Here is a 27,899-nt window from a genome sequence, read left to right on the forward strand (position 1 = left end):
CAGTTTTACATATCTGTGTGCCATCTATTCTTTTTCCCTCTGTCATACTAGGTATCAGAATCTTATTGGTTTAATGCGATTATCGGTCTATAAATGTAGAACTGAACTTTAGAACAATAAATGGCTTTTTTTAGTAGGTTTTGTTTCTTTCTTTTTTGAATACGCTTACCTAATGTTCAAGTATTTCTATTCATTTGTTTTTCCTTTTAGCGTTTGGTCAGAATGAGTGCCATGACCCTGGCATTCCCATAAACGGACGGCGTTTCGGTGACAGATTTCTGCTGGGGAGCTCAGTTTCCTTCCACTGTGACGACGGCTTTGTCAAAACGCAGGGGTCGGAGTCCATCACCTGCATCCTGCAAGACGGGAACGTCGTCTGGAGCTCCACGGTGCCTCGCTGCGAAGGTGAGCGGCTCCTCTCATTTGCCACTATCTCCCTGTGCAAGTCCGCATCGGACTTGATGAACAAAGGGACCGTGCTGGTTTCCTAGGGCTGCTGTCACAAAGCACACAGACTGGAGGCTTAAACACTAGAAACTGAGTGTCTCACAGTCCCGGAGGCTGGACATCCAAGAGCAAGGTGTTCGCGGGACTGGTGCCCACTGAGCTGCGAGGGAGGATCTGTTCTGGTTCTCCACCAGCTTCTGGGGGTTTGTTCATGTCTCTGGAGTGGCACGGCTGCCAGAGCATCATCTCAGCTTTCTCCGTGTGAACGCACCTCTGTTTCCAGATGTCCCCTCTTTGTAAAGGCACCAGTCGCATGAGATCAGAGCCATGCTAATAACTCACCTTAACCCCATCTAAAAAGACCCTCCGTCCGAACAAGGTCACATCTTTAGGTGCTGGAATGAAAAATCCAAAATGCACATTTTGGAAAGACATAATTCAGCCTCTAACAATGGCACAGTTTTTAGTAGCTATGCTGTTTTATTGCCCTTAAGGTACCTGATGTAAATACTGCCTAACTAATTTTCTTCTTGACATTTCTACTCTGGTTAACTGTGTAAAAAAGCCAGGGGGTGCGTGCAGAATAAGGAGCATATCACCTCTAATGTTTGCTCATATGAAAATTAGTGACTTAGAATATATATTCACACCCTATCAAAATGTCCCATACATGCCGAGCTAAGAAAAGCTTTATAAAAAACTTACCTCCAATAATACCAAGAAACACATTTTTAAATAGACTTTTTTTACGAGTAATTTTTGGTTCACAGCAAATTTCAATGGAAGGTATAGAGATTTCCTTATGTCCCCTGCCCCCACAGAAGCACAGTCTCCCCCACGAGCAACAGCCCCACCAGACGGTTTCATTAGTTACACGTGACGAACCCACGGGGACATGTCACTATCACCCAGAGTCCATAGTTCCATTTTAGGCCACTCTTGGTGTTGTACAGTCTGCGGGTTTGGACAAACGTATGACGACATGCATCCGTCATTAGAGCATCACACAGAGCAGTCTCACTGCCCTAACGTCCTGCGCTCAACCCGTTCACTCTCGCACAGCACCCAGCCCCTACCCCCCACCGATTTCTTCCCTACCTCTGTCACTTTGCCTTTCCTGGAATGTCACACAGTTACAACATACAGTCTGTGGTCTTTTCAAATGGGCAAAAATTACTAATTTTAATGCAAAGCTAAAGTACCATTTTTGTCTATCAGATGGGCAAATATTTGAACACCTTAATAAGATGTATAATTGGTAAGGTTGAGGAATAACTGACATTTTCTGGACAAGCTGTTGAAGGTATAAAATTATGGCATCATAGTGTAAATTCATATTAAGGGTTTTAAGTTGTTTCTTACTTTTTTAGCTATAAATCGTATTTCTGGTTGTAAGGACATATTCAAACAACTCTGAAAAGATAATATTTTTTTCCCTCAAGAATGCTTTCTGCAGTATTAAACACAAAAACCAAAGATGCAAACAATTTAATTTTAAACAACAAAGAATGAGCTAGATAAATCATCACAAACCTCAAACAAATATTGTAACATCAAAGATGATCATCATAGATTATCATGTGAAAAACCAGGTGATATGACCACGTGTGTTCCAACAAGCCACTTTAAACATATATTTAAGTATCTCATGATGATAATAATTATTTTTCAAAGCCTGAAAAAAAAAATATACACCAAAATGTTAGTCACAGTGATGGGTGATTTTTTTTCCACACTGTTTATTTTTTTATTTTCTCAATGGTCTTTGGCCAGTAGGTGCTCATTTTAGAATAAGTAAATTTAAGAGAAATAATGTGTCAAATATAACCTGGAGTTGAGGTTGTTTCCTCTCTAGAGTGACCGACCTACCATTGCCAGGGGGCGGTCTAGGCAGAACCTGATCTATCTGATGAACTCCCTGGCCACCTGAGGAGCCGTGCAGTGGGAGGGGCTCCTGCCTCACGCCCTTACCCTTCAGTCCAACTATCAAAGTTAGCGTCCATCGTCTAAGGGTCAGGACTATGTTAAATCTCCATAAAGATATTCTCACTTTCACACTTTCAGGAAGGGCTTAGATTGGTGGGCGGTGAACATCACTGGGGGCTAGGAACTTGACAAATTGAAGGGAAAGAGCTCAAGGGAAGCTCTTCCATCCCTATCTGTCTCTATCACATATTTTATATGTACAGCTTTTAGATGTTACATTGTATCTGGTGTTAATAAACAGGGGGTCATTATCCTTTACATATAAGTAAACATACACTCCTTGGTGCTCCAATGATAGTAATGACAGCGTGTGTGCGTGCATATTTGCTGGTGCTGCTCAAGCATGCCATATGGGGAAACAAATGACAGTACTTTCTAGTCTCTGCTCTCTCCTGGCCATGATTCTCCGCATCCTGGGTGTGCTTCCCTGTAAAATGCTTGTGCGGCTGTGTTACAGGCTCAGGGCAAGTATGTCCCTCTGCATGGTCAGGGGAAAGGAAGGGCTCCCAGAAGTGGCAGATGATGTTTCTAATAAAGTCAGATGCCAGGAGAAAGTATCCTATTAAATGTGAATGAGCCATCCTCTCAAATTTGGAAAAGACCTTCAGAGAAGTTCAGTCAAAACTCAGCTATGGGTTAACACAGAAAACAGTTAACACAGAGGACTAGTAAATGGTGAAAGAGGTTTTTTGTTGTTGTTGTTGTTGTTGTTTTTGAATAATTTACTTGTACTGAAAAACCCAATTATAGTGCCCTGATGAGTCTCAGAAAGTACACACAGATAATCTGATAGTGCAAGTAATTAGATACCCCAAGTGATGTCTTTGGTGAAGAGAAACAGAAATGCTACTTACAGAATTATGTGCATCTAGTTGGAAAAAATCAAATGGGAAAGGAAAGATTTAGTAGCACCAGCACATTTAATTGAAGAGACACAGAAGGAAGTTCAAGTATCTTAGAGTATATACATATTCCTTATTTTTTTTTCAAGTATTACTTGTTACCATCAATTCTTTAATTGATCATAAGGTCGAGGCCACGTGCATATGCAGGTACAGTGTAAACGTATGATACGAAGAGAACCACAGACAAATACTTGGGAGACGCCGTGTGGTAAAGCCGCAAGCCTGAAGGGATGTGCTACCCAGAAACCCTGTGAGGGGGAGCCCTTTCTGCTACGATAACGTGTGACAGGAAGCCTATGTTAGGAGGCAAATGCCCCAGTATCGAACAGAAAGACAAAAAGTGAAGGAACTTCTTGATAATGTTAGAAAAAAAGTAGAATGTTATATTAATAAAAATTAGAAAGAATAATATAAGTGAATTAGTTTTTTGGTATCAATAAGATAGACAAGGCTTCTTTGATTCTGATAAAAAAAAAAAAAACTAGGAAGAAAGACAGTTCAACAAAATAGAAGAAAAATAACCATGGTTACAAAAATAATAACTCAACATAATAATAAAATAATAAGTTCTTATTACTAATAATAACTTTACATAAAGAGCAAAAGGCTCACAATAAATCATTTCCTCTAAAAATTATGTTTATTTTTTCTGGCAGAATTTACTGGATACCGGCACATCATATGTATAAATTTTTTAGCCTCTGTAGGAAAGATTTATCTCTACTTATTTGTTCTGCCTCTAGCCTCCCCATAAATTTCAGTGCAGCTCATTGTCACTAAAAGCACAAGTTAATTGGGGGTGTGTGTGTGAGTGTACAAGAATGCATCATCAGCTCTATGGCAACAAATTTCAATGTTCAATGAAATTGGTGATTTCCTAGCAAAATGTAAATTATTCACAGTGACTCAAATGGAAGTGCAAAGTGTAAATAAACAGAAAACCTGAGAAGAGATTTGAGAAGAGTTTAAAGTTTGGACGCAGAGAAAGACACAAGCAAGGGAGGTGTGCAAGGAAGTTCTCTCTCTTCCAAGTCTGGAGAAGTTGAGCATTGAGAACACGATCATAGCTAGCGCGAAAACGGCCTGACTCCCGTGTACCATTTTACAAAGGCAGTGTTAAGTGTAATATGCGTGAGCCAGATAATTACATTAAAACATAAAGCTATAGAAAAAATATATGTAATCAAGATGAGCTTATTTTAGAAATACAATATCAAGTAGTTCATCCGTGCAAATACTCAATGAATCAAGGAGTTTGTGTCCTATAGACCTGGCTCACTTCCTTTCCCTGGGGAATTTGAGCATCACTGGTGCTGTCCACTGGGTCTTCTGAGTCTTCTCCAAGCAGGATGGCATTTCTTGGCCCCCTTGGCTTTGAGGAAACTGTTTCAGTTAGGAATGAGTGGAAGTGATATATTCAACTTACGAACCTACGTTTGATTGTCTCCTACAAGACTAGCTCAAGAAAGGAGCCCCTAGAGGCACCTGGCTGCCTCAGTGTGTGGAGTGTGAGACTCTGGATCTTGGGGCCGTGGGTTAAGCCCCACGTTGGGTGGAGAGAGTACTTAAAAATAAAATCTTACAAAAGATTCCTCTCTGTGTGATGAGAGAGAGTCATTTCTCACACAGGCTACGTATCCAAGAAAAAGGAAGGAGCCCTTGGATACGTAGCCTGTGTGAGGAATGACTGTCTCATCACAGCTAGTACGGTTGTGGAGTTGTTCCTACACCACGATGTAATCTAAGCTGGCTGATACGGCAAACCTGACTTCATCACTTCATACTTTTTTGTTTAATTCTGTTGACTGAGAATATAACAATTAAAACATCTATTTCATCAGGATAAAGTGATACAAATTCTAACACACACGAAATTACAAAGTGATATGTAAAAGACAAGATATTAGTAAATAATAATGATGTGTGACAATGCTGGCACATTTCAAGAAATCTAACAACTCAAAATTTTTAAAAACCTTTACTGAAATGAAGGAAATATACAAGTTTGTATTTAGATGGGAAGTAAGGCTTACAAAAATAAGGCAATTCAAACAGATTTAGAAAGGTCTCATATAGCAGATTTAACAAAAAAAAAATCTATATTTGCTATAGGCCTTTCTGACATAGTATCACTGAATAGTAAAACATGAAACAAGTAAGATTGTTTAATTTTGCTTATGTCATATTCTAAAAAACATTTGCTACAGCATGTCAGAAATGTAGGAATGAAGGCTAAAATATGAATAACTGTTACAATGATTATACAAATAATTATAAAATGGGAATAAATAATAAATAAATAAAATTCCTAAAATCAATTATTAAAAATTGGTTGTTTTAAGATTATGATTGCTAAAGTAATGAATGTTTTCTTCAAGAACTCAAGGTCATAAAAATGACTCTGATTTCCTGTTATATCTAACTATAGACATAATGCCCACCTGATTTAGAAAAGAAGCTGGATCAAGAAAAGCATGATCTGCACAGTGGGCATTTGTGTTCTCCTCCATTAACGTATTTTTGAAATTCTACCTCCCCTTTACTTGGAACAATTTTTAAAATAAAATTTAGAATATGCTTTATTATAATTTTGTATCCTGCTTTGCATAATGTAATGTTCTAATTGCAAAAGTTACTCATAGTAATAAAATCTCGGAACATTATTTCAAATGTATTAGTGCCCTTCTAATATGTAGTCATAAACTCTGCATACATTTTTACTTTTTTCTTTTATTATTCCATTATAAATGAAGCCACTATGATTACCTTTATAGATTTCTCTGTCAGATGTTTTTCTTCAGCAACAAAACCTGCTTGAAATCGTGTACAGTTTCTCAGCATTTTAACACATTATGGGTATATCTCCATAAAAGGCATAATTTTTTTCAAAAATGATTTTTTTTTTAACTCGGGACATTTGTATGTTTTATTTCTTATCAATGGATTTACAAATTTGATTACAAAGATGGCAAAGAACTTTGAGAAGGAAAATCTGAAAAAATATGTGGCTGGGCAAAAACATGTGAAATAAATGTCAGTACTTAAAAATTATATAGCTTATACAGAAATGCAAAACCCATTTACCTGAGCACCAAGCACATACCTTCTTGAAACTTCTTTTCTTCTTTATAATCATGGATTATTCAAATGGACTGATGCAGGTTAATTCTGTCTATTGAATTAGGAAATTTTGTTTTGTTCTGTAACATTCCCTAATGATTTACTTTCATGTAGGTGGCAAATCATGTTAATAAAACAGACACCATGCAGAGTGCATAAGCAGAACACACATCACTGAAATGTGTCTGCCCATGCACACACACACACACACACACCCCGCAGGGTATTTCCATTCAGATGTGAAGCAATTTAATTTGCTCATCAGTAGATGTTTGTGGAATCACACACACATATGCAGTATGGATATCAGGGCTGTGCTCTCACGAATCCGTTGTGACAGTTGGATGTGACAGTTTATGGGGGTCATTCATCTCGCACGTACACCCTGACCTTTTTGGATCCTAGGAGCTTTGCTGTGGGCTGATGATGGATGTCGGATGAGGGATAGATGTGCTCTGCTTTCAATAAATGCTGTTTACTTGAGAGCACGTTTAGTGTGAATACTTGAAAACGTGAAGTCCGTGAGGACAAGCGCATTCCTGCGGTCATGGGCACTGCTGGGGGCGTCCCTGTGCACTCGGTGGGACCTGCTGACACCTGCACTCTCTTTCAGCGCCATGTGGTGGACACCTGACAGCTTCCAGCGGACTCATTTTGCCTCCAGGATGGCCAGGGTACTATAAAGATTCTTTAAATTGTGAATGGATCATTGAAGCAAAACCAGGACATTCCATCAAAATAACTTTTGATAGGTAAGAAAAAGATGTTCCCTTTCTTAACTCGGACCTGAAGACCCATGCCTGTCCAATGTGTTTACTTAGGTGGATCGTGAGGATTAGAAATAGGATGATTCCTGGTTGGCTTTCCCAAAGGAGTTCACTTCAGAAGAAACAGGCCTTTGGTTGATAATGTTTCATTCTTCTTGAACTTTACCCTCTACGGCTGCAGCTAAGTCCTCTCCAAAGGCTGGGTCAGAGACTGGCAGTCCCTAATCATTATTCCTCAGAGCTCGCAAATACTGGCCTTCGTGTCCAGCTCTGGGTTTTGGACCTGTGGCTAAAATACACTCTGATTGCAAATGGAAGCCTATGGTGTCCCTGAGGTGCCTTTTGGAAGAGCCCAGGAAAATGTTTTCTTGCTCTAGTGATGTTTCGGTTGCAGAACCCACACCTGTGAGTGACAGATTAGTGACCTGTGAGTGGTTCTATCCCTGGAGTGGTGTGGCTTGGCTATTTGATAATGCATTCGATAATCATTTTTTAAAATATTTCATTTATTTATCTGAGAGACAGTGAGAGAGCACAAGCAGGGGGACTGAGAGACTGAAAAGCAGGCTTCCCGCTGAGCAGGGAGCCTGATGCGAGTCTCGATCCCAGACCCCAGGATCATGACCTGAGCTTAACCAACTGAGCACCCAGGTGCCCCATGAATTCAATACTATTAAAAATAATCATGCAATTTGAATTCTCCATAATAAAATGTGTTTCCATTTGTCTCTGCAATAAAATCACCTTGATGATTAACAGCCAGAAGTGTTTTCAGAAAGATACCTGCTTTAAAATAGAAGGAAACATATTTGTTTAGCGTTTTAAGTTTAATCTCTGAACAATTTTAAGCTTCCTCTAACAATGAACTTCTTCTTGACTAAAAGAGTTTGGGTTTTAATATTCAGGATATTATAATGTCTCAAGGCAGATTAACACTATTATATTGTTTTGTTTGTTTTCCACTAATTTTCTATTAATAATAATATATACAGGAAGATTTTTAGTGGGAGTCACATTATCATTTAGCACTATTTGTATTTGAAGTTATTGTTCATTTTATTACGTCTGGTAACATAATAATCTCCAGTAGGATAATCTCCCAGAAGAAAATTAAAATTGTGGCTTGTGTATCCATTACACTGGAGAATGGATCCTTGCATATAAACTTAATCATTGAGGAAAAAATTAACTCTGTAATATCCAGTAGATTACATTGGGTTCCTTATTAATTTTCATAACTTTCTGGTATTGAGAGGGGGAAGAGCAAAGCCCTTCCTGATTCCTGGCATCACATCAAGCGTAAATCATTAGTAAAACTTGTGACTTTACATCCTGGTTTGGTACAAGTGTTGAGCACACTGTTTTCTGTTCACACTTCTGAACAGAAACATACAATTTTTCTCTAGCTTTAGGGATTAGGGAACTGTGATACTTTGCTGAATTCCATCTGTAAGAGCCTGTATTTCTGACATTTTTAGGCATTTGTGATTGTTACACTACTCTAAAGATTTCTGTCTCCAGCAGAGGGCTGACATCCTAATAAAGCATGTGTTTGTAAATATAACTATAAGAGACCCTACTGTTGTTATTGTTGTACAAAGTGCATCGAGTTGCCGAATAGTGGGAAACGCTTGGAGCGCCCTCTCCCAGGCTCCCCTGGGAATCTTCCTGCTGTTGCGAGGGGCACTTTCTGAGTCCTTACTGTTGCTTCAGAAAGAAGATGTGAAAACTGTAGCACAGATTTTTCAACTGAGATTTATTTCATGCTTAACAAGACCTCTTAAATCTAAGCTCAGCAAAGGAAACAGTCAAGAAAACAAAGAGGCAACCCACGGAATGGGAGAAGATATTTGCAAATGACAGTACAGACAAAAGGTTGATATCCGGGATCTATAATGAACTCCTCAAATTCAACACACACAAAACAGACAATCATATCAAAAAATGGGCAGAAGATATGGACAGACACTTCTCCAATGAAGACATACAAATGGCTATCAGACACCTGAAAAAATGTTCATCATCACTAGCCATCAGGGAGATTCAAATTAAAACTACATTGAGATACCACCTTACACCAGTTAGAATGGCCAAAATTAGCAAGACAGGAAACAACATGTGTTGGAGGGGATGTGGAGAAAGGGGAACCCTCTTCCACTGTTGGTGGGAATGCAAGTTGGTGCAGCCTCTTTGGAGAACAGTATGGAGATTCCTCAAGAAATTAAAAATAGAACTTCCCTATGACCCTGCCATTGCACTACTGGGTATTGACCCCAAAGATCCAGATGGAGTGAAAAGAAGGGCCATCTGTATCCCAATGTTTATAGCAGCAATGACCACGGTCGCCAAACTGTGGAAAGAACCAAGATGCCCTTCAACGGACGAATGGATAAGGAAGATGTGGTCCATATACACTATGGAGTATTATGCCTCCATCAGAAAGGATGAATACCCAACTTTTGTAGCAACATGGACGGGACTGGAAGAGATTATGCTGAGTGAAATCAGTCAAGCAGAGAGAGTCAATTATCATATGGTTTCACTTATTTGTGGAGCATAACAAATAGCATGGAGGACAAGGGGAGTTAGAGAGCAGAAGGGAGTTGGGGGAAATTGGAAGGGGAGGTGAACCATGAGAGACTATGGACTCTGAAAAACAATCTGAGGGTATTGAAGGGGTGGGGGTTGGGAGATCAGGGTACCAGGTGGTGGGTATTAGAGAGGGCACGAATTGCATGGAGCACTGGGTGTGGTGCAAAAATAATGAATACTGTTATGCTGAAAATAAAAAATAAATTAAAAAAAAAATCTAAGCTCAGATCACTGAGAAACCACAGGGTCTGTAGAGGACATTTTACAAAGGTAAAAGAAGAAAACCTGCCCCATTGGACCCCCAAAGCTGAACCCGTGGTCAGGGGAAGTGACCGGTGTTTCCAGTTCTCTGTGGAAGATCCGGGCCCCAGGGTCATCCCAAGTTTGTTGCAATAATATGGCATCGTCATGCATTTGCTCTCAGAGGAGTCTACGCAATCCAGTGAGAACCAGGGCAGAGCCCGACGCTTTGTGCACCTGTCTTGTGGTTACAAGCTGTGTGGCTGGGGAGCCTGTGTGTGCCCGCGCTCTTCCTCTCCATCAGCATTGTTGGATGAAGAGGGTGGGGGATGACGACCCAGGCTTCCACAGAAGTCTTAGTCTGAAAGTCACCGAGTGAATCAGGTGCTCCCTGGGCATAGGCTGTTCCCTGAGAGCGCAGCCGGACCCTCGGAAACCGGGTTAGCTCTTGGAGGACGAGCTGGGCCCATTTAGACAATTATCTCAGTTCCACTTTCTGGAAGCTGTTCCGATCACTGAAGCAGCATTTCTTTTCTGAAGCAGGAATGTGCTGATTCTTCTTCCAGGGACCAGAAAGAGTTAATGCAGCTTAAAAAGACACAGGATTTTTTTTTTCCCTGAAAAGTATTTAAAGTATTGCCATGTATTTTGAATTACTCTCCTCCTTTAGGAGATTATATTTCTTCATGTGCGCATTTCAGGATATGTGTGATCAAGCCAAACAGGGAATCGTGAAACAGATTTTGAAAATGTGTAATGATTGTTCACTAATCGGTGTTTTTTAATGTAAGTCCCTCCTTTCCTTTCCTTTCCTTTCCTCCTTATTTCCTTCCTTCCTTCCTTTTTTCCTTCTTTACTTCATCTCTCTAAACATTAACCTGGTTCACCGTATTTTTATTTTAGAGCTAAAGACTGCAGTTTTTTGAGTTTGGGATGTTGCATGACTGAGTATTCAATACTGGGGTGGTTTAGGGTATACCTTTTCTTCTGGAAAAACTGATGCTTTAGTATCATTTGTGCACAGGTGTTTTTTAAGTTTGTAAAACTGTAAATCTTTTATTTATAGTGATACACCTCAGTTTGTAATTAATGAATGAAGATATTTGGGGAATGTCTATAAGTTAATGCAGCTTTACTTTTCTGACTGGATACAAATCTTCACAGATTTCAGACGGAAGTCAACTATGACACTCTGGAGGTCCGAGATGGGCCCGCCAACTCGTCCCCGCTGATCGGAGAGTACCATGGCACACAAGCTCCCCAGTTCCTGATCAGCACGGGGCACTTCATGTACCTGCTGTTCACCACTGACAACAGCCGCTCCAGCGTGGGCTTCCTCATTCACTACGAGAGTAAGTCAGAAGGGCATGCTGGCCATCACTGGTCTGCGTTCCAGACGCACGTCTGCGTCCCGGGCATGCACCTGACCATCACTGCCTCTGTCAGCACTGCATCATCATAATCACTTTTTCTTATTAATAAGAGAGCAGCTTGTGGGTTTTTACTTTAAAACTCCAAAAAATGTATGTTTATTATAAAATTAAATAATTAAATAGTGTGTTCATTCACTACAAGATCTTATGATAAACTTCTACCATGAGAAATAGAGCTCCTGGCCAGAGAGGCTGTCGCTACAATTGTATCTCCTGAACAATAGCATAGGGGAATTCTTTGCTGGGAAAATATGGTGAGGGCCAACGTGATTCTTATCTGTTGGTTTCTTCACATGAGCATGTGTCCCTGGGGAGAGGGACGTGGAATACAGACAGCAGAGAAATTAAAATGCAGCTGGACCTCATGAAATGACATGTGACTATTGCTTTGAAAATGTGTGAGCAGGAGTTAAAATGATTATTAGAAACTATTAAAATGATTGCGAAAATATGACTGTGAAGGGTATCCTGCCCAATGTGAAATGCTTACATTTCTGTTTCCATAAATACAAATTTGTCTTAACATTAGCTTCTGAAATTAGAAGATCAGGTCATTATATTTTATGATTTTATAATTTTTTTATGATGTTAGTCACCACACAGTACCTCATTAGTTTTCGACGCAGCATTCCATGATTCATTGTTTGTGTATAACACCCAGTGCTCCATGTAATCTGTGCCCCCCTTAATATCCATTACTGGGCCAACCTATCCCCCACCCACTCCCCTCTAAAATCCTCAGTTTGTTTCCCAGAAGGCCATAGTCTCTCATAGTTCATCCCTCACTCTGATTTATCCACCTTCATTTTCCCCTTCTTTCTTCTAATGTCCTCCATGCTATTCCTTATGTTCCACAAATAAGGGAAACTATAAGATAATTGTCTTTTTCTGTTTGACTTATTTCACTCAGCATAATCTCCTCGAATTCCATCCATGTTGATGCAGATTTTGAGTATTTATCCTTTCTGATGGCTGTGTAATATTCCCTTGTGTATATGGACCACATCTTCTTTATCCATTTGTCTGTTAAAGGGCATCTCAACTCTTTCCACAGTTTGGTGACTGTGGGCATTGCTACTATGAACACTGGGGTACAGATGGCCCTTCTATTCACTACATCTGTATCTTTGGGGTAAATACCCAGTAGTGCAATTGCTGGGTCATAGGGTAGCTCTATTTTTTAACTTTTAGGGGAATCTCCACACTGTTTTCCAAAGTGGCTGCACCAACTTGCATTCCCACCAACAGTGTAGGAGGGTTCCCCTTTCTCCACATCCTCTCCAACACTTGTTTCTTGCCTTGTCAATTTTTGCCATTCTAACTGGTGTAAGGAGGTATTTCAATGTGGCTTTCATCGGAATTTCCCTGATGGCTAATGATGGTGAACATTTTTTCATGTATCTGTTGGCCATTTGTATGTCTTCTTTGGAGAAATGTCTGTTCATGTTGTCTGCCCATTTTTTGACTAGATTATTTGGTTTTTGGGTGTTAAGTTTGAGAACTTCTTTACAGACCAGCCCTTTATCTGTAATGTCATTTACAAATATCTTCTCCCATTCTGTGGTTTGTCTCCCTGTTTTGTTGTTGTTTCCTTTGCTATGTAGAAGCTTTTTATCTTGGTAAATTTCCAGAAGTACATTTTCACTTTTGTTTCCCTTGCTTTTGGAGACTTGTTTTGAAAGAAGTTGCTGTGGTGGAGGTTGAAAAGGTTACTGCCTATGTTCCCCTCTAGGATTTTGATAGACTCCTGCATCACGTTGAGGTCTTTTATCCAATTTGAGTATCTTTGTGTATGGTGTAAGAGAATGGTCGAGTTTCATTCTTCTACACATAGCTGTCCAATTTTCCCAGCACCATTGATAGAAAAGACAGTCTTTTTTCCACTGGATATTCTTTCCTGCTCTGTCAAAGATTATTTGACCATAAAGTTGAAGGTCCATCTCTGGGGTCTCTATTCTGTTTCACTGGTTAATGTGTCTGTTTTGTGCCAGTACCATGCTGTCTTGGTGATCACAGCTTTGTAATATAGCTTGAAATCACACCACATGATGCCCCAGCTTTGTTTTTCTTTTTCAACATTTCTTTGGTGATTTGGGATCTTTTCTGGTTCCATACACATTTTAGGATTGTTTGTTCCAGCACTTTGAAAAATTCCATTGTTAATTTGATTGGGATAGCATTGAAGGTATAGATTTCTCTAGGCAGTACAGACATTTTAACAATGTTTGTTCTTCCGATCCACGAGCATGGAATGCTCTTCCATCTTTTTCTGTCTTCTTCAATTTCTTTCATGAGTGTTCTGTAGTTCCTCAAGTACAGATCCTTTACCTCTTTGGTTAGGATTCTTCCCAGGCATCTTATGCTTCTTGGTGCTATAGTTAGTGGAATTGATTCTCTAATTTCCCTTTCTGTATTTTCATTGTTAGTGTATAAGAAAGCCACTGATTTATGTGCATTGATTTTTTATCCTGCCACGTTACTGAATCACTGTATGAGTACTAGTAGTTTGGGGGTGGAGTCTTTTGGGTATTTTATAGTAATATGTCAGAAGATACACCATTGGAATACAGCTGAGGGTGTTCACAATGGGAATGCGTGTTTTACACCAGCCGATTAAAACAAACAAACCCAAGGCGCTTGGGTGGCTGCATTGGAGAAGTGTCTGCCTTGGTTCAGGTCATGATCTCAGGGTTCTGGGATTGAGCCCCGCATTGGACTCCCTGATCAGTGGGGAGTCTGCTTCTTCTTCTCCCTCTGCCTGCTCCTGCCCCATGCTCTTGCTTGCTATCAATCAAATGAATAAGTTAATCATATCTTTTAAAAAATGAAAACAAACACTATGCCCTCTGAAAATGCTTCATTTTCAGAGTAAAGTGAAAAAGAAGGGTGCATGCATGCTAACACTGGATCTAAGGGAATAAAAACCCATTTTTCAAGGTTTTTATGGTTGTTCTTTTTCACAGTCTTATTCCAAAACAAGCAAAATGAAGTTTCAGTGTTATTTAAAAAAAAAAATATATATATATATATATATACAAACACATATGTATATGTATACACACACACACAGTTTCACAAATGCTGAGGAACGAGGCAATATCTAGCATGTTAGATGTTTAATCATACTTTTCTTCTTGCCTTCCTGTCCAGTCATCGCCCCCTTGCTACTCGTGCCGGCCTCTGCAGAAGCTCAGATCCATGGCCTGCGATGTACATCTCTCTGATTCACTTGCTCATGTATGGGGTTACACGCACACGTACATGCATATACACGTGTAGAAGTCTGTGTGTACTTCTTGATGAAAAAAGTCACATTACACTTGTTTGGATAGCAAGAAGATTGACTGTTCTTGGTATAATGATCAATTTCAAATTTAATTCAATTAGTTTCACTTCAAATACATGCAACTTTTATTTCAAAGTAACATATTTTTTAGACTCAGGATACAGTTTAAGAACCAGAGACTTTCATATTTCATTCCTTTCTAATGTCCCTTCACGTCATTACTTTTCTTTGGAGTAGAGATGTGTGCACTTTAAAACCATCCGGATCTGCAAAGCTTCTACACACCAATGATCAAAATACTTATTCCCTCCGGCACAGCCCAGTTCTTAAGTCTGGAGCTCCTTGGCCTTTGAAGACCCAGGTGGTTGAACCCTAAGATAACAAATATTTTCTAGCCCTGAGAAACCCTAGAACATTCTTCTCTTTCCTCTCCCTCATTGCGTAGCCATAGATTAGTTTGCTTGTTTTTTCCAGAATTTTTAAAAAAAATGTGTCGTAAGCCTACAGGCAGGTCATGGAAGCTGATGACATTTGCTCACCGAACTGGTTTAAACAAATGGTTTGTTCCTCCTCATTCTTTCTGGATTTGAAGAATGAAAGGAAGTCAGCTCACACGATGTTACTTAGCTTCTCATCCTTACTAACAGAATATCTTATACAGATAATTGGAACAATAATTGTTACAATGTACACGAATGACTGTGTGACATTTCAGGATTCTTTCCGTTTCCCCCGTGTGTGACAGTAGACCTGGGCCCTAGCCAGGCGTGCGTCCAGAGCCTGGGGTGGGCTCTCAGGCCACAGTCCTCATTGTCTTTTTTTGTTCTGGGTGTCAGTAAAAGACGATGAAAGTAATCGCAAGCTGGTGCCTTTGCGGTGGAGTGATAATTGTGTGGCTGTCGGACACTTCTGATCCCTTGAGGTCTAGGATCCCTCCCCCTCATCCTTGACAGGAAGAACAGGAAACTAGCTCTGTAGTCCCAGAAGACCGCAGAGCCATCGCTGGTGGCTGGGTTGGGTAAGGTCCTCATAGCATCCAAGTGTCCCACACTCTTGGAAGGGACACAGGTCGAAAGCCCCAGGCTGACTTTTACATTAGGAAGTCCTAATGGTCCTTTCAGAAGCCCCCAGCATTCTGTGAATTCCTCTGTAGGGAAATATAGAAAGTATATGAGGAAAATATTACCCGGGAACACCACCCTGAAGCTTGACTTGGTGTCACCGTGATTGATTTGTCAGTTATTCTGTATTTGGGGAGAAACAAGGAAATGGGCAAAAACAGGATATGGCATTTTTGTCAAGAAATGAGTCTGGAAATGCCTGGAATCTAAGACCCGGCACCTGCCGGCCGCCCTTGCGCGTAGCCATTACCTGCCGGCTTGGAACCGGGACAGATGCCGGAGACCGGCTGGGACGCTCCGTGTTGCTGCGGCGGTTGAGGAACAGGGACCCGGCGCCGGCTCAGGCGGTCATGCTTGTTTAGAAAGCGTGCTGAAGGGGGGTCTTTCTCCAAGGTGGCTGTGCATTAGCCGTCAGCCGGGAATCCTGGCAGAATGCAGGCTCCCATGTTCACCGTCCAGCCGGCGCTTCGGGACGCCTGCGCTGCAGGCAGAATTCTGGGTTTCTGTCACGTCCTCTCAGGGGTGGCATGAAGGTGGCAGTGGGTGTCTGACCCAGCCCAGGCAGGCCACGGCAGGTGCAGCCCTGACTCAGGGGTTCCAGGGTGGAGGAGAAGCTGCGGGCAGGTGGGCGGAGAGGAGGTGCAGGGGACACCGTGGAGCAGAAGAGGAGAGAGCAGAGGGGAAGCAGGCAGAGGGGAAGAGAACATATAAAAGATGCGCATTGCCAACCCCGCTAAAATGTTGACCATTTCTAGTATTCCTTGACGAAATCTGTTCAGAAGCCAATAGATTGGAAATACTAGAAAACAAATGTGATTTCTCATCGAACACATTAAAAGAAAAAGATTGTCCATGATGCAAATGATTTATATCACATTCTTTATGCCATGTGAAAATAATAATATAGCTTGTCCCCTTTTCATACTTTGTCCTAAATGTTGGGCACTGTACACCTTCCTTGCTTTAATAAAAAATTATTAACGGTACTACTCCATGCCTACATGGGCACATGAAAATCTACTTTACACACATGACCTATTGCAGAAGTTGCCACAGTCCTTCAAGATCGAGTTCTTTCTGCGGCGGTGGCATAAGGTGACCGGGGCTACTGTGCACAGTGCTACTTTCCGTTCCCCTTCAATTGTAAAGCAGACGGCCGAAGTCATTTTTTCAATGTTTTCCTTAGAGCCTGCCTAGAATTGTAGCTCTGTTCTGCGGGCTGAGTCTTATGAATCCTTGATCTTATAAATACAGGGTCTAATTACAGCCTGTCCTTTGATTACTTTACTTTTCATAAGGGATATGATACTTTTCATAAGGAATATGATTACTTTACTTTTCATAAAGGAACTTTACTTTTCATAAGGAATATGCTACAGCTCCTTGATGTAATAGTCATTGTATTATCCCCCAGAATAATCATGTGCTCGCTCTGTGTGTTTGTAGAGCCTTGAAACAGATGTCTCAAGTATATGGATGTTTTCCACTTATTTTAGAGTATTTTTTGGGAAATGCTTTCAAAGGTATCTTTTAAAAACATTTCAAGAGAGAGGCAGGAGTCACCGCATGTAATTGTTTATATCCTGCTGTGCAATTCATGCACAGTGTAATTTTTAAAACTTGGAGTGACACAGAAGTGTGTTTTCTGGAGTGTAGGTGTGGAGTGTGTGTGTATACACGTGCAGATTCGTTTCTGAGATTTAATGATATTTCTTGAGATCAAAAGGAAAGCTGATTGGGATGTAGTGGGTATGGATGCCATGCCGTTGGGAAATCAGCCGTGCTGTGGGCACGGGCACGCATGCCCACGTGAGCGAGGGAGAGAGCCGGCTGGGGCTGAGTTGTGAGTCCCAGGGAACGATTGAACATGACCGATTCACTTAAGTTCTCGGCTTGTTTCCTGCTCTGTAAAATGGGATTGTAACTGCTAGTGCAGATCCTGCAAAGGCTGTGGAAAGTGACCACCATGGGGAGATGAAAGATACTCAGACTGTCCATCCCCTTCCTGGGATGAGAGCTCGCATTAAAACAGGTAGTTAAGCAGAACTTTGCTTATATCAAATGTACATTAATATAATCTGTGCCTGGAAGGCTTCGAAGTCATCAGTTTCTCTTATTCAACGGAGAGCAAGTTTATTCAGTCACGTCTTTGGGGCCAAAGGACAGGAGTGGATTTACATAGCCAGTGTCAAAAAATGCATCGTCCTATTAAGTTCCAAGGACAGAAGAGCCGGGAGGAATCCTCCTGGATCCAAAGCTTCAGCCAAATCCCCGGATGCTAGCTCCTCTTTCTGTCACCCGCGCTGGACAGGAGGAGGGGGATTGCTGGAAGCAATACCTTGGGGCACGCTTGCTTCAAAGTACTTTGCACTTTTCCTTCAACGTAAATTGGCAGCTGTCCTTACAGACTGGTCTTAGTTCATTTTGAAGGTCTGGTCCTAGCGAGCCATGTCACCCTCTTGGCCCTGCAGTCTCCCTGCTGCCGTCTTGTTTTGAAATCCCTGCATATGGTGCATTTCCAGAGAAATAAAGACATCAGGTCTGTCACAGTTGTCCCACTCAACTGCTCTCCTCACGGGTACCCTCTGTTCTAATACGTTTTAATGCAAAGGAATATGGTAACTGTACATTCCACAACCTAATATTTCTGTCCATTGTTTTATAAAAATGAATGAGCGAATGATGGATTAATGTTTTCACTTCAACATGGTATTTATTTCTTAGTTCCGTTTTACGTGTCCAGAACTCCGTGTTTCTATTTGTATGCTTTGGTTTCCTCAGATGTTTTTTTCTCTTTTTTTCCCCTACACATTTGTGTGGGGCAAAGTGTGCGTACAGTTTATGAATATCATTGGGAATATTGTTCACTAATATGTCATCCTCGCGTCACGTGAAGTGATCGTCCCTCTTAATTTTGTCGCTGCTGTGAGCGTGTTGTTTCGTGGTCACTGGGGATCATTGGACAAAGTGGAATGATGTTGTGAAGGGTCCGTCAGGGATGTGGGGACCCCTCCATCTCTTAGACAAAGCTTCTTTCGAGGGAATTCTTTTGTTAATCCATCTTCTTTTGCTAATTCTTATGTACCCATTGGAAACGGCATATATCCAGTATGACTGCCGACGGTGATGGAAGAGGTTATAAACATTACCTTAGAATATGAACGTGTGTGTGGTGGGAGAGCAAGAGAGGGGAGCGGAGCAGGGGAGGGTCTGGGGACAGATGACGCCCACCTTGTTTTTGGCAGAACTGTATCTGATGCAGGAAAGGAAAGCACGCATGCCTTTGCCGCTGTGCTTTGCAAGAAGTGACGGCCATTACATCCTGCTGTTTAGGCAGTAAGCACATGTTATCTCTTAGGGAATTAGAATATTTAAGAAAAAGTTCTTGAGAAAGTAGTGCTACATACGTATTTTTTTCACTTTGCTTTTTCTCGTCATTGTTTTATTTTTTCCTTTGGAAATCTTCACTGCCACGGTCTTCCATGTTTTTACCCATTGTAACCAAACTCTGGGGTTAAGCACACAGATTTGCAAAGGGTAAAATCTGCTTATTTTGCTAATTCCAAAACTGACTGCAAGTTCAGGGTGTTGCCCAAAGACCCTTCAGTTCTGATAGTTAGATAAAAGGACTCCGCCCTTACTAAAAGCTGTTACACTCACAGTCACCTTCATTATGGAAAAGGATCCAAGTTAGATCAGGCAAAGGAAAGACACATAGGATGGAATCTGGAAAGGAGTTCCGACCCGCAGCTTCCGCTTGTCTTCTCCCCCTGGAGTCATGAATGATGTCCTCCTAGCCACAACATGTGACGGTGTGAAGTCCTGCCAATCTGGGAAACTCACTGAAGTGTCTATGTCCAAAGATTCCATCCATGTTTCATTACAGAAGCATCGTTGATTGAATCACAGGCTGCATAGTTGAACTCTGTCTCCAGCTGCCCCTCCGTGTAGGGTAGCCTGAAGTCCTAATGACCCCAGGCATGCTGTGAACAATAAGGACACTCCCAGCGCTTGAGAAATTCCAGGGTTGATAGGTGACCTCTGAGGGGCTAGACATCTCATGGAAGGCACATTCCTTACTGCCCATTTTTCAGCAGGGTCTCAGCTGTCCTCCTTGGGATCAGGTGCCTATGGAATCCATTTTGCTGTACTAATGAAGAAATATTATCACTAATTGTTTATTTTAAAAAGTCACCTGCAGTTGTATATCATGTATCTGACTCAATGAGAGAGGGATTAAGATAAGGTACGTAACTCCGACTTCCGTAAAGTTATGCGATGATTAGAAGTGTTATTCCAAAGATCATGAGGGGGACAGCTAGGCAGTTTTCATATTGGTAATGATTTCAGATTTTTGACCCATAGCCCAGGTCATAATTGTTATGTTCTGAGCCTTGTTGAGAGAGTTGTGTATAGCTCTAGCAAAGTCATTGTTATTTCTTTGAATACGTAACCATCGCAATGACATCTTCTTCCCCGGTCCCATTTTCCTTATCTGTTCAAGTATATATTCTAAAAATAAAGACAAATCTCAGAGACAAAGAAAAGAAACTCTTATAATGACATAATCATAATCACTTGACTTTTTATAGCACTTTACTTTTTAGCATCTTTTAGCATAGGCTAATTGTAGCCATCTCAAAAGTGGCTGACTTAAGTGCAAATTTGAAAAATGCATGGTTGTATGGAATGCAATTTTAGAAAATCAGATCCAGTGCAGTTTTAATTTGCATTATGTGTGTGTAGGCTTGGGTGCCTGTGTGCATATCTATGAAAGCTGAAGTGTGATGACTGCCAAAATCGAACTGGAACATAAAATACAACAGGAAGGGGGGAGGGCTAGGGGTAGAACACGGGACAGTACCGGCTTCATGTAGTACAGTTCCCTGGTTTTCAAATGAAGAGAAGTAACATTCAGACATAGGGGTTATTCTGTGTTGTACTACTTATATGTCATCTGGTAAACAGTTAACAAGGTATCTCTCTACACAGGAAAACAGGGTCAAATATAAGAAAATGTATCATTATTATTATTATTATTATTATTTTACATTTAGGGATTATTGGATTTACCTGAATAATTTTCCATGTCTGATAATGTCTCAGAATATTTTATATGTGTATGGAACAAGGTTTTATTATTTTTCCCTAGAAACCTGCAAATTTCCGTATGTAATACATTCTTTCTGTGTGTGCAGGTGTGACCCTGGAGTCGGACTCCTGTCTCGACCCCGGGATCCCCGTGAATGGGCATCGGCATGGCAGTAATTTTGCCATCAGATCCACGGTGACATTCAGCTGTGATCCAGGATACACGCTCAGTGATGACGAGCCCCTGATCTGTGAGCGGAACCACCAGTGGAACCATGCCTTGCCCAGCTGTGACGGTAGGTGGAGATCGACAAAGCAGGACATCAGAATGGAATGCAGAGATGTGGAAATGTTGAAATTGTTTGGGTGGTATCTGGTATTTTAAAGGGCAGTGTGATATGAAAAGTTGTACACCTTAAAAATATTTCCGTGTAATGCTTAAAATTTACCTAGCTCGTGTTTTCCTAGGAGGCAGAGCATCTGTTTAGAACAGAGCATTAACAGGTATGGGGCAGCCTTCAGCCATGTGCCCAAACACCAAAACGTAGGGAGCTTTGTGCTGCACGTATGCTCCATGTGGCAATTGTTGAAAATAGCATGTGAACTAGGGGAGTGAGTGTGTGTGTTGTACATCCTCCGACATGGCTTTCCTCGGGACCAGGTCCAAGCATCCAAAGGCCATCTGCCCTTTGCACTGCTCCCTCTGAGCTCCCACCTCTGGGGGGCCGCTCTCCCCGGGGGGACTGGGAAGCGTTTTCTCGGAAGATCCCCAGGTGGTGTCTTGGCCATACCGGCCACTCCCCCGCCCTGCACAGATCTGCTCTGGGAAGTCTCAAGACAAGTAACATTCTTCATGATCCCACTGAATTGCTCAACTTGGTGCTAGGCTGTGTGCAGTTACACTAACCAGATACACAAGGATGTTGCTTGTGTTCATTTGCAAACAAAATAAGGGATTTGCCCTTTGGCCGTAACTATAACCACATTATAACACTGTTTCCATGAAAAAAAATTATATTTCACCATAACATTTTTTCAACAATTTTGTAATGTAGTTGTAGGTGTGGCTTACAGAGAACCATAAAATAAGTGAATTATCTATAGAAAGCATCATACTTCATAGCAAAGTATTAGAAAAAATCCCATGAAATCAAGAACAGAGCAACTTTCTCAGTATCAGAAATGTTACTTATGTTATCCAGAAGATATTAACTCATACAATAATTAAAAAATGGTATAAATTGTAAATATTAGAAAGAGAAGATGGTCATGTTTGGCAAATCCACAAAGGATACGACATATTAGAAGTGTAATATCAACACACCCTAAAACTCTCAGGAGTATATCTAACAGGAGATATGAAGGATTTTTTTTTTTCCCCGAAGACTTATCTTAAAGAAATTTAGATGTTCACAGTGGGATACAAAAGAGTACTCTAATAAGTGGGAACACTTAGTACATTTTTAAGTGGTAGGGATGAAACTTAAATATACAAGTTTTCTAGAAATAGAGGGTTTTTTTTGGGGGAATTTATTTTTTCTTTTATTCCCCAAATTTTATTGAGATATAATTAACATACAATACATATAAGTTTAGGCTGTCCAGCATCATGATTTAACTTACATATATTGTGAAATGATCACCACTATAAGTGCAGCTTATATAGATACAAAAAAGTAAAAGAAAAAACAGAGTTCTTCTTGTACCGGGAACTCTTAGGATCTACTCTATTACCACTATTTCTGTGTATCATACAACAGTAGTAGCTCTAGCCATCCTATGGCACAGGACATCATGAACACTTATTTATCTTGTAACTGTAAGTTTGTGGCTTTTGGTCACTCTCATCAGATTCCCTCTCCTCCTCCACTCACCTCTGGTAACCACGAGTTACTATCTCTTTTTCGAGGGGTTTGGTTTTTTTACAATTTTTTATTAGCATACAATGTATTATTTGCTTCAGGAGTACGGGTCTGTGAATCACCAGGCTTACACACGTCACAGCAGTCACCATAGCACATGCCCTCCCCAATGTCCATCACCAGCCACCCTCTCCCTGACCCCCTCCCCCAGCAACCCTCAGTTTGCTTCCTGAGATTAAGAGTCTCTTATGGTTTGTCTCCCTCTCTGGTTTCATCCTGTTTCATTTTTCCCTCCCTTCGCCTGTGATCCTCTGTCTTGTTTCTCATGTTCCTCATACCAGTGAGGCCATATGATAATCAGTCAATCTACAAATAGAGTTTTAATTTCAATAAAGTCTAAAAATAACTGGTATTCTTAATAGAAATTAATAAATGTGTTAGAAACATATATTTTTAAGAATGATAAGAAAGGGCTCTCTCTGGGACCAAAGCATCTCCAAAATCACCTTTAATTAATATGAAGTCCGTGCAAAAATATTCAGATAGATGAGTGATATGGTGTAGGCATTCTAATACCTGATCTATGCCTGTATAGGAACTTAATTGGTTGAAATTATTCCAAGTCCATGAGGAAGGATGACTTGTTTCATAAATGATGTTGATCAACTTGCATGTTTAGGCACAATTATTGGAAAACATTGACAGATTTCACTATATACAAATTAAAAGTTCTATTTTAAAGAAAGAGATAAAGCGAAAGGATCGGACTACAGAAAATAATTGCTCTGTCCATACATGATTCTACATCATGTTATCATACAAATGGGTGGAGGGAAATCAGCGACACATGTAAGACATGAGATCTGTGGGGGAAAAACATACAGGCTGCTCACAGAAGGAGACAACAGACCCCAAAACGCTTTAAAATATGGGCACTCTGATGTGGGCTCAGGAAAATGCAAATAAAGCATGGTAATTTCTCCACCCTGTTGGATCTGCGGAGAAGTAGAAAGGTCAACTTCTACAGCATTGTGGGGTTTCAGAGTGGCCTGTTCATTCTACTCTGTTGCTAAGAAGGTGAAATGATACAACGTTCTTGGAGGACGGAGATAGCGAGTCACAGGATAATGCCTGTTGTACATGGGAGCACATACTCGTATGTAATCACAGCACATACATAGGATATGCCCAGAAAGTGATGGAAAGCAGGCGTTCTCTAAAACTGTAACTCTAGTGTCCTCAGCGGGGGAGACTGGCAGGCTGTAGGGAGGGAAGAGATTTCCGACTTCTCGCTCTCTGTTTATTTTTATTACCGTGTTTTATTTTCGTAATTGGAACTCTAATAATGAAAAAATAGATAAAATTTACGCATGTGATTAATGAACAGTGTCAGAAGGATACTAGCTATTGGACTCATTAAAATTTTGTAAAAATCAGAGAATATCATAAATAGTTGCAAAAATATTAACTGTGTTTGTAGGATTCTTTATCGTCAATAGTTATAACAAGGACAAAAAATCTGATAAAGGCCTAACTCTTAAAGTACTTAGTTGTTATTCATGTGTAACTGAACATCCGTCAAAATGTTTATTAAAGGGGCGCCTGGGTGGCTCAGTGGGTTAAGACCTCTGCCTTTGGCTCAGGTCATGGTCCCAGGGTCCTGGGATCAGGCCCTGCATCGGGCTCTCTGCTTGGCGGGGAGCCTGCTTCCTCCTCTCTCTCTCTCTTTCTATATGCTGCTCTGCCTACTTGTGATCTCTGTCAAGTAAATAAATAAAATCTTTTTAAAAAATGTTTATTTTTAGCAACATGGACGGGACTGGAAGAGATGATGCTGAGTGAAATAAGTCAAGCAGAGAGAGTCAGTTATCATGTGGTTTCACTTATTTGTGGAGCATAACAAATAGCATGGAGGACAAGGGGAGATGGAGAGGAGAAGGGAATTGGGGGAAATTGGAAAGGGAGGTGAACCATGAGAGACTATGGACTCTGAAAAACAATCTGAGGGTTTTGAAGGGGTGGGGGGTGGGAGGTCGGGGTACCAGGTGGTGGGTATTATAGAGGGCACGGATTGCATGGAGCACTGGGTGTGGTGAAAAAATAATGATACTGTTACACTGAAAATAAATAAATTAAAAGAAATGTTTATTAAATCATTTATCCAGAATTTGCAGCAGGTTAATCATATACATAATTGTGTTAAGAGTATTTACCAGATATGCAAACCCATGACTTTATTGGGCGCCACTGTGCAAATTTTATATATAAATATATATATGTATTTATATATATATATTATTTTGGACGGGAGCTGAACATGGAATTTGGGAGTGGCACGCACATAAGCTGTTCCCTTGATTACGTTCTTGTTAGGGGCGGCTCAGTGGAGCAACAGCCGAGTTTCTGAGTTGCTTCTACTGAGCGAGAGTCTACTGCAGACTTTTCAGGGAGCTCTGGGAAGGTTGAAAAGTTGCAGAGTCTGTAATTTAAACTCTGTGATGAAAGCACCTGGTTCATCGTAGGAAAATACACAACGGTTCTCCAATTCACTTGACTCCTGATCTGGCAAAGAAAACTGATGTGTGCAGGTGAGAGAGATGTGCCCCGACCCATCTGAGATCTGTAATTTTGATTTAAATTGGATTCTTCTCAAAAGAGAACAATACTCTCCATGTATTCTTGATTTAACAGTGGTAACTTCCGTTGTTTAAATACTTAAGTGTCTGGCCAGGGTAGTGCTCTCCTCTGCCCTGCACACAACGTAGGCAGACTCACCTGTTCCCCCTTGCCCTCTTCTTCCCCTGGAGCAAACCCCGTGCGTGCACTGGTTAGCCTTTTTCTGTCCCTGCGTATTGTGTTGCCCAAATGCCCCCCTCCTCCAGGACGAGGATGCACTTAGCCGTCACCAGAATTCTGGAATCATGCCAGGTCACTAGCATTATTAACTTTTCTAAGAGTCCTTTCTCCTTATATGCAGTTCAATAAAGTGGAACTTTGATTTAATTTAAACTTATAACCCCACATAACCATAGTCCTCCTGCTTTAACCCGTGCCAGCTGCTATAACCAAAGACCTTAGAGTAGGTAGCTAATAAGCAACAGAAATTTATTGCTTACAGTTCCGGATGGCGGGAGTCGACGTCGGAGGGACAGCATGATGAAGGAGTTGTGACCTCATGTTGGAGGCTGCAGAGGGCCCTGCCATCTCATGGAGCAAGGGCAGGGGGCCTCTGTGTGGCCTCTTGTAGAAAAGTAAGACTCAGCCCTCGTGACCTGCTCACATCTCAAACACCCGCCTCCTAAAACCATCACCTTAGAGATCCAACATGAGTTTTGGGGGAATGCAGACATTCAGACCGTGGCATAAATATCCACATACACTTAACCGTTCAGTACAGTCTCCTCTATAGAGGAGGCATCTAGGCAGAGGACAGGGATACCGTCTCCTGGACCAGATAGACGTGGTGGCACATTCTGCCAATTCTCAGAGGTTTGGTGAAGTAGAGTGAATGGAAAATGAACAAAATGTTCTGTAGGAAATTATCTAGGAGACATGACATGAGGACAGACAGAGAAGGGCTCCTAGTGCTTGCAGGGAACTGACATGCTGTAGAAATGACAGTCTACATTTGACATTTTCCATAGAAAATAAAGCACATGAGATTTATGCATTTGTCTCTTCTATTTTCTCCCTACTCGAGTGCATGTAAATTTGAAATTTAACCCTTCTAGAGGAATTTGTAACATAAGTTATCTGCTTTGTTTTGGCTTCACTGAAAACTATTTCAGAAGATAATAAATTTATGATCAAAGGCTATTAATAGAGATGCAAACACTGTGAGATTTTAGAGTTGATGTAAGAGTTTAGTCAGTCATGCTTGATTGTTTTCATTTAACCAGAAGAATTGTTCTTGTTGTATTTCCAAATCTTAAGCAATCTCTGAATCCCCTGGGTCTTTATTGTGACAAATGACTCATCAATAGGATATTTAAACCTTTAAAAATTCATAACTTTGGGAATGGAAGAAGAAATAAGAATCAGCTATAATATCTTATATTGCCATGAAAAAAGAGAATCTCTGTCAGTCTCTCTCCCATTTCCGTAGCATGGCTTCATTTTTACCAGTTATGCCTTAGCATACTCAAGTTCCAAAGAAGCAATACGGGCAGTTGAGTACGTTTTCTCCCTCTTCTTTGGTGAAAGACAAGTGCAAGAAAAATTCTGGAAAGATTTGTTCATTCAGTAAATATTTTTGTAAACAGCTGATCCTTTCATAAACATACTTCGGAGATCTACCGTCTTTGCAGCCACACACTTGAGAAGTTTCTCATCTATCAGCATAGAGAAGAGAAAGATTTATTTTTTAAAGCACGATGACATAACTGTTTTATCAGGAAAATTGGGAACAAAGAGATGGACGAGATCATAGCTGCAATTTGGAGTCGTTACAGTCCTGGGAGGCAGGTGTCCTGATGCATCCTTAGGAACAAGGTTGAGAGGAAGGATTGGAATTGAGGGAGTAGTAGGGTCCAGGCATGGGTGTGTGACGGGGCTGGAGGATTTGGGGGATAGGGAGTCATTTGCTGTGGAAGATGAAAGAGCTACAGTTGTTAGACACCCTTCAAGCCAGAGCTATGAGCCTGGACCTGATTTCGTTGGCGAGATTCAAACCCAGAGGACGCCGTGATCCGTGGTGGGGCTCGAGCTCTCTGTGCGGAAAAGCTGAGGATGACAGCAGGGCTTGGAAAACACAGCCTCTGCTTTAATGCAGCAGCTCTAAATTGTTCCCGCTTCTCTTGGTAGGGTCTCCTTGCAGAATGTCTTTTGGGGAAAAAACTACAGTTTAAATGGATGACTGAAGGAATGAAGGCATAGAATCAGTAACTCCTTAAAGCATGGAGAGTTCCTGGATAGTTGGGAATGGAATGCCATCCCATTAGGATTCTGATTTAAATAGAATTTTATTAGCACTTGAAACAAAGAAGGGAAGCAGAGAAAAACAAAAGACAAACAAATCAGGCAAGATACTGGGGGCTCCCACTGTTCATC

General features: G+C 41.0%; 1 protein-coding gene across 2 annotated transcripts in view; it reads left to right on the plus strand.

The window, feature by feature from the left end:
* CSMD1 (CUB and Sushi multiple domains 1) overlaps positions 1-27,899 on the plus strand; it is a 1,951,187-nt gene that overhangs the window by 1,566,151 nt on the left and 357,137 nt on the right. For both annotated transcript variants that reach the window (XM_045086171.1, XM_045086170.1), the window contains 4 exons: positions 211-405; positions 7,072-7,210; positions 11,222-11,409; positions 21,096-21,284. In XM_045086171.1, the coding sequence (XP_044942106.1) occupies positions 211-405; positions 7,072-7,210; positions 11,222-11,409; positions 21,096-21,284 (711 nt within the window). The remainder of the gene's footprint in view (positions 1-210; positions 406-7,071; positions 7,211-11,221; positions 11,410-21,095; positions 21,285-27,899) is intronic.

The sequence above is a fragment of the Mustela putorius genome, unplaced genomic scaffold (genome assembly GCF_011764305.1).
Source record: "Mustela putorius furo isolate JIRA1106 unplaced genomic scaffold, ASM1176430v1.1 tig00000905_pilon_pilon_pilon, whole genome shotgun sequence".
Classification (NCBI taxonomy): Eukaryota; Metazoa; Chordata; class Mammalia; order Carnivora; family Mustelidae; genus Mustela; species Mustela putorius.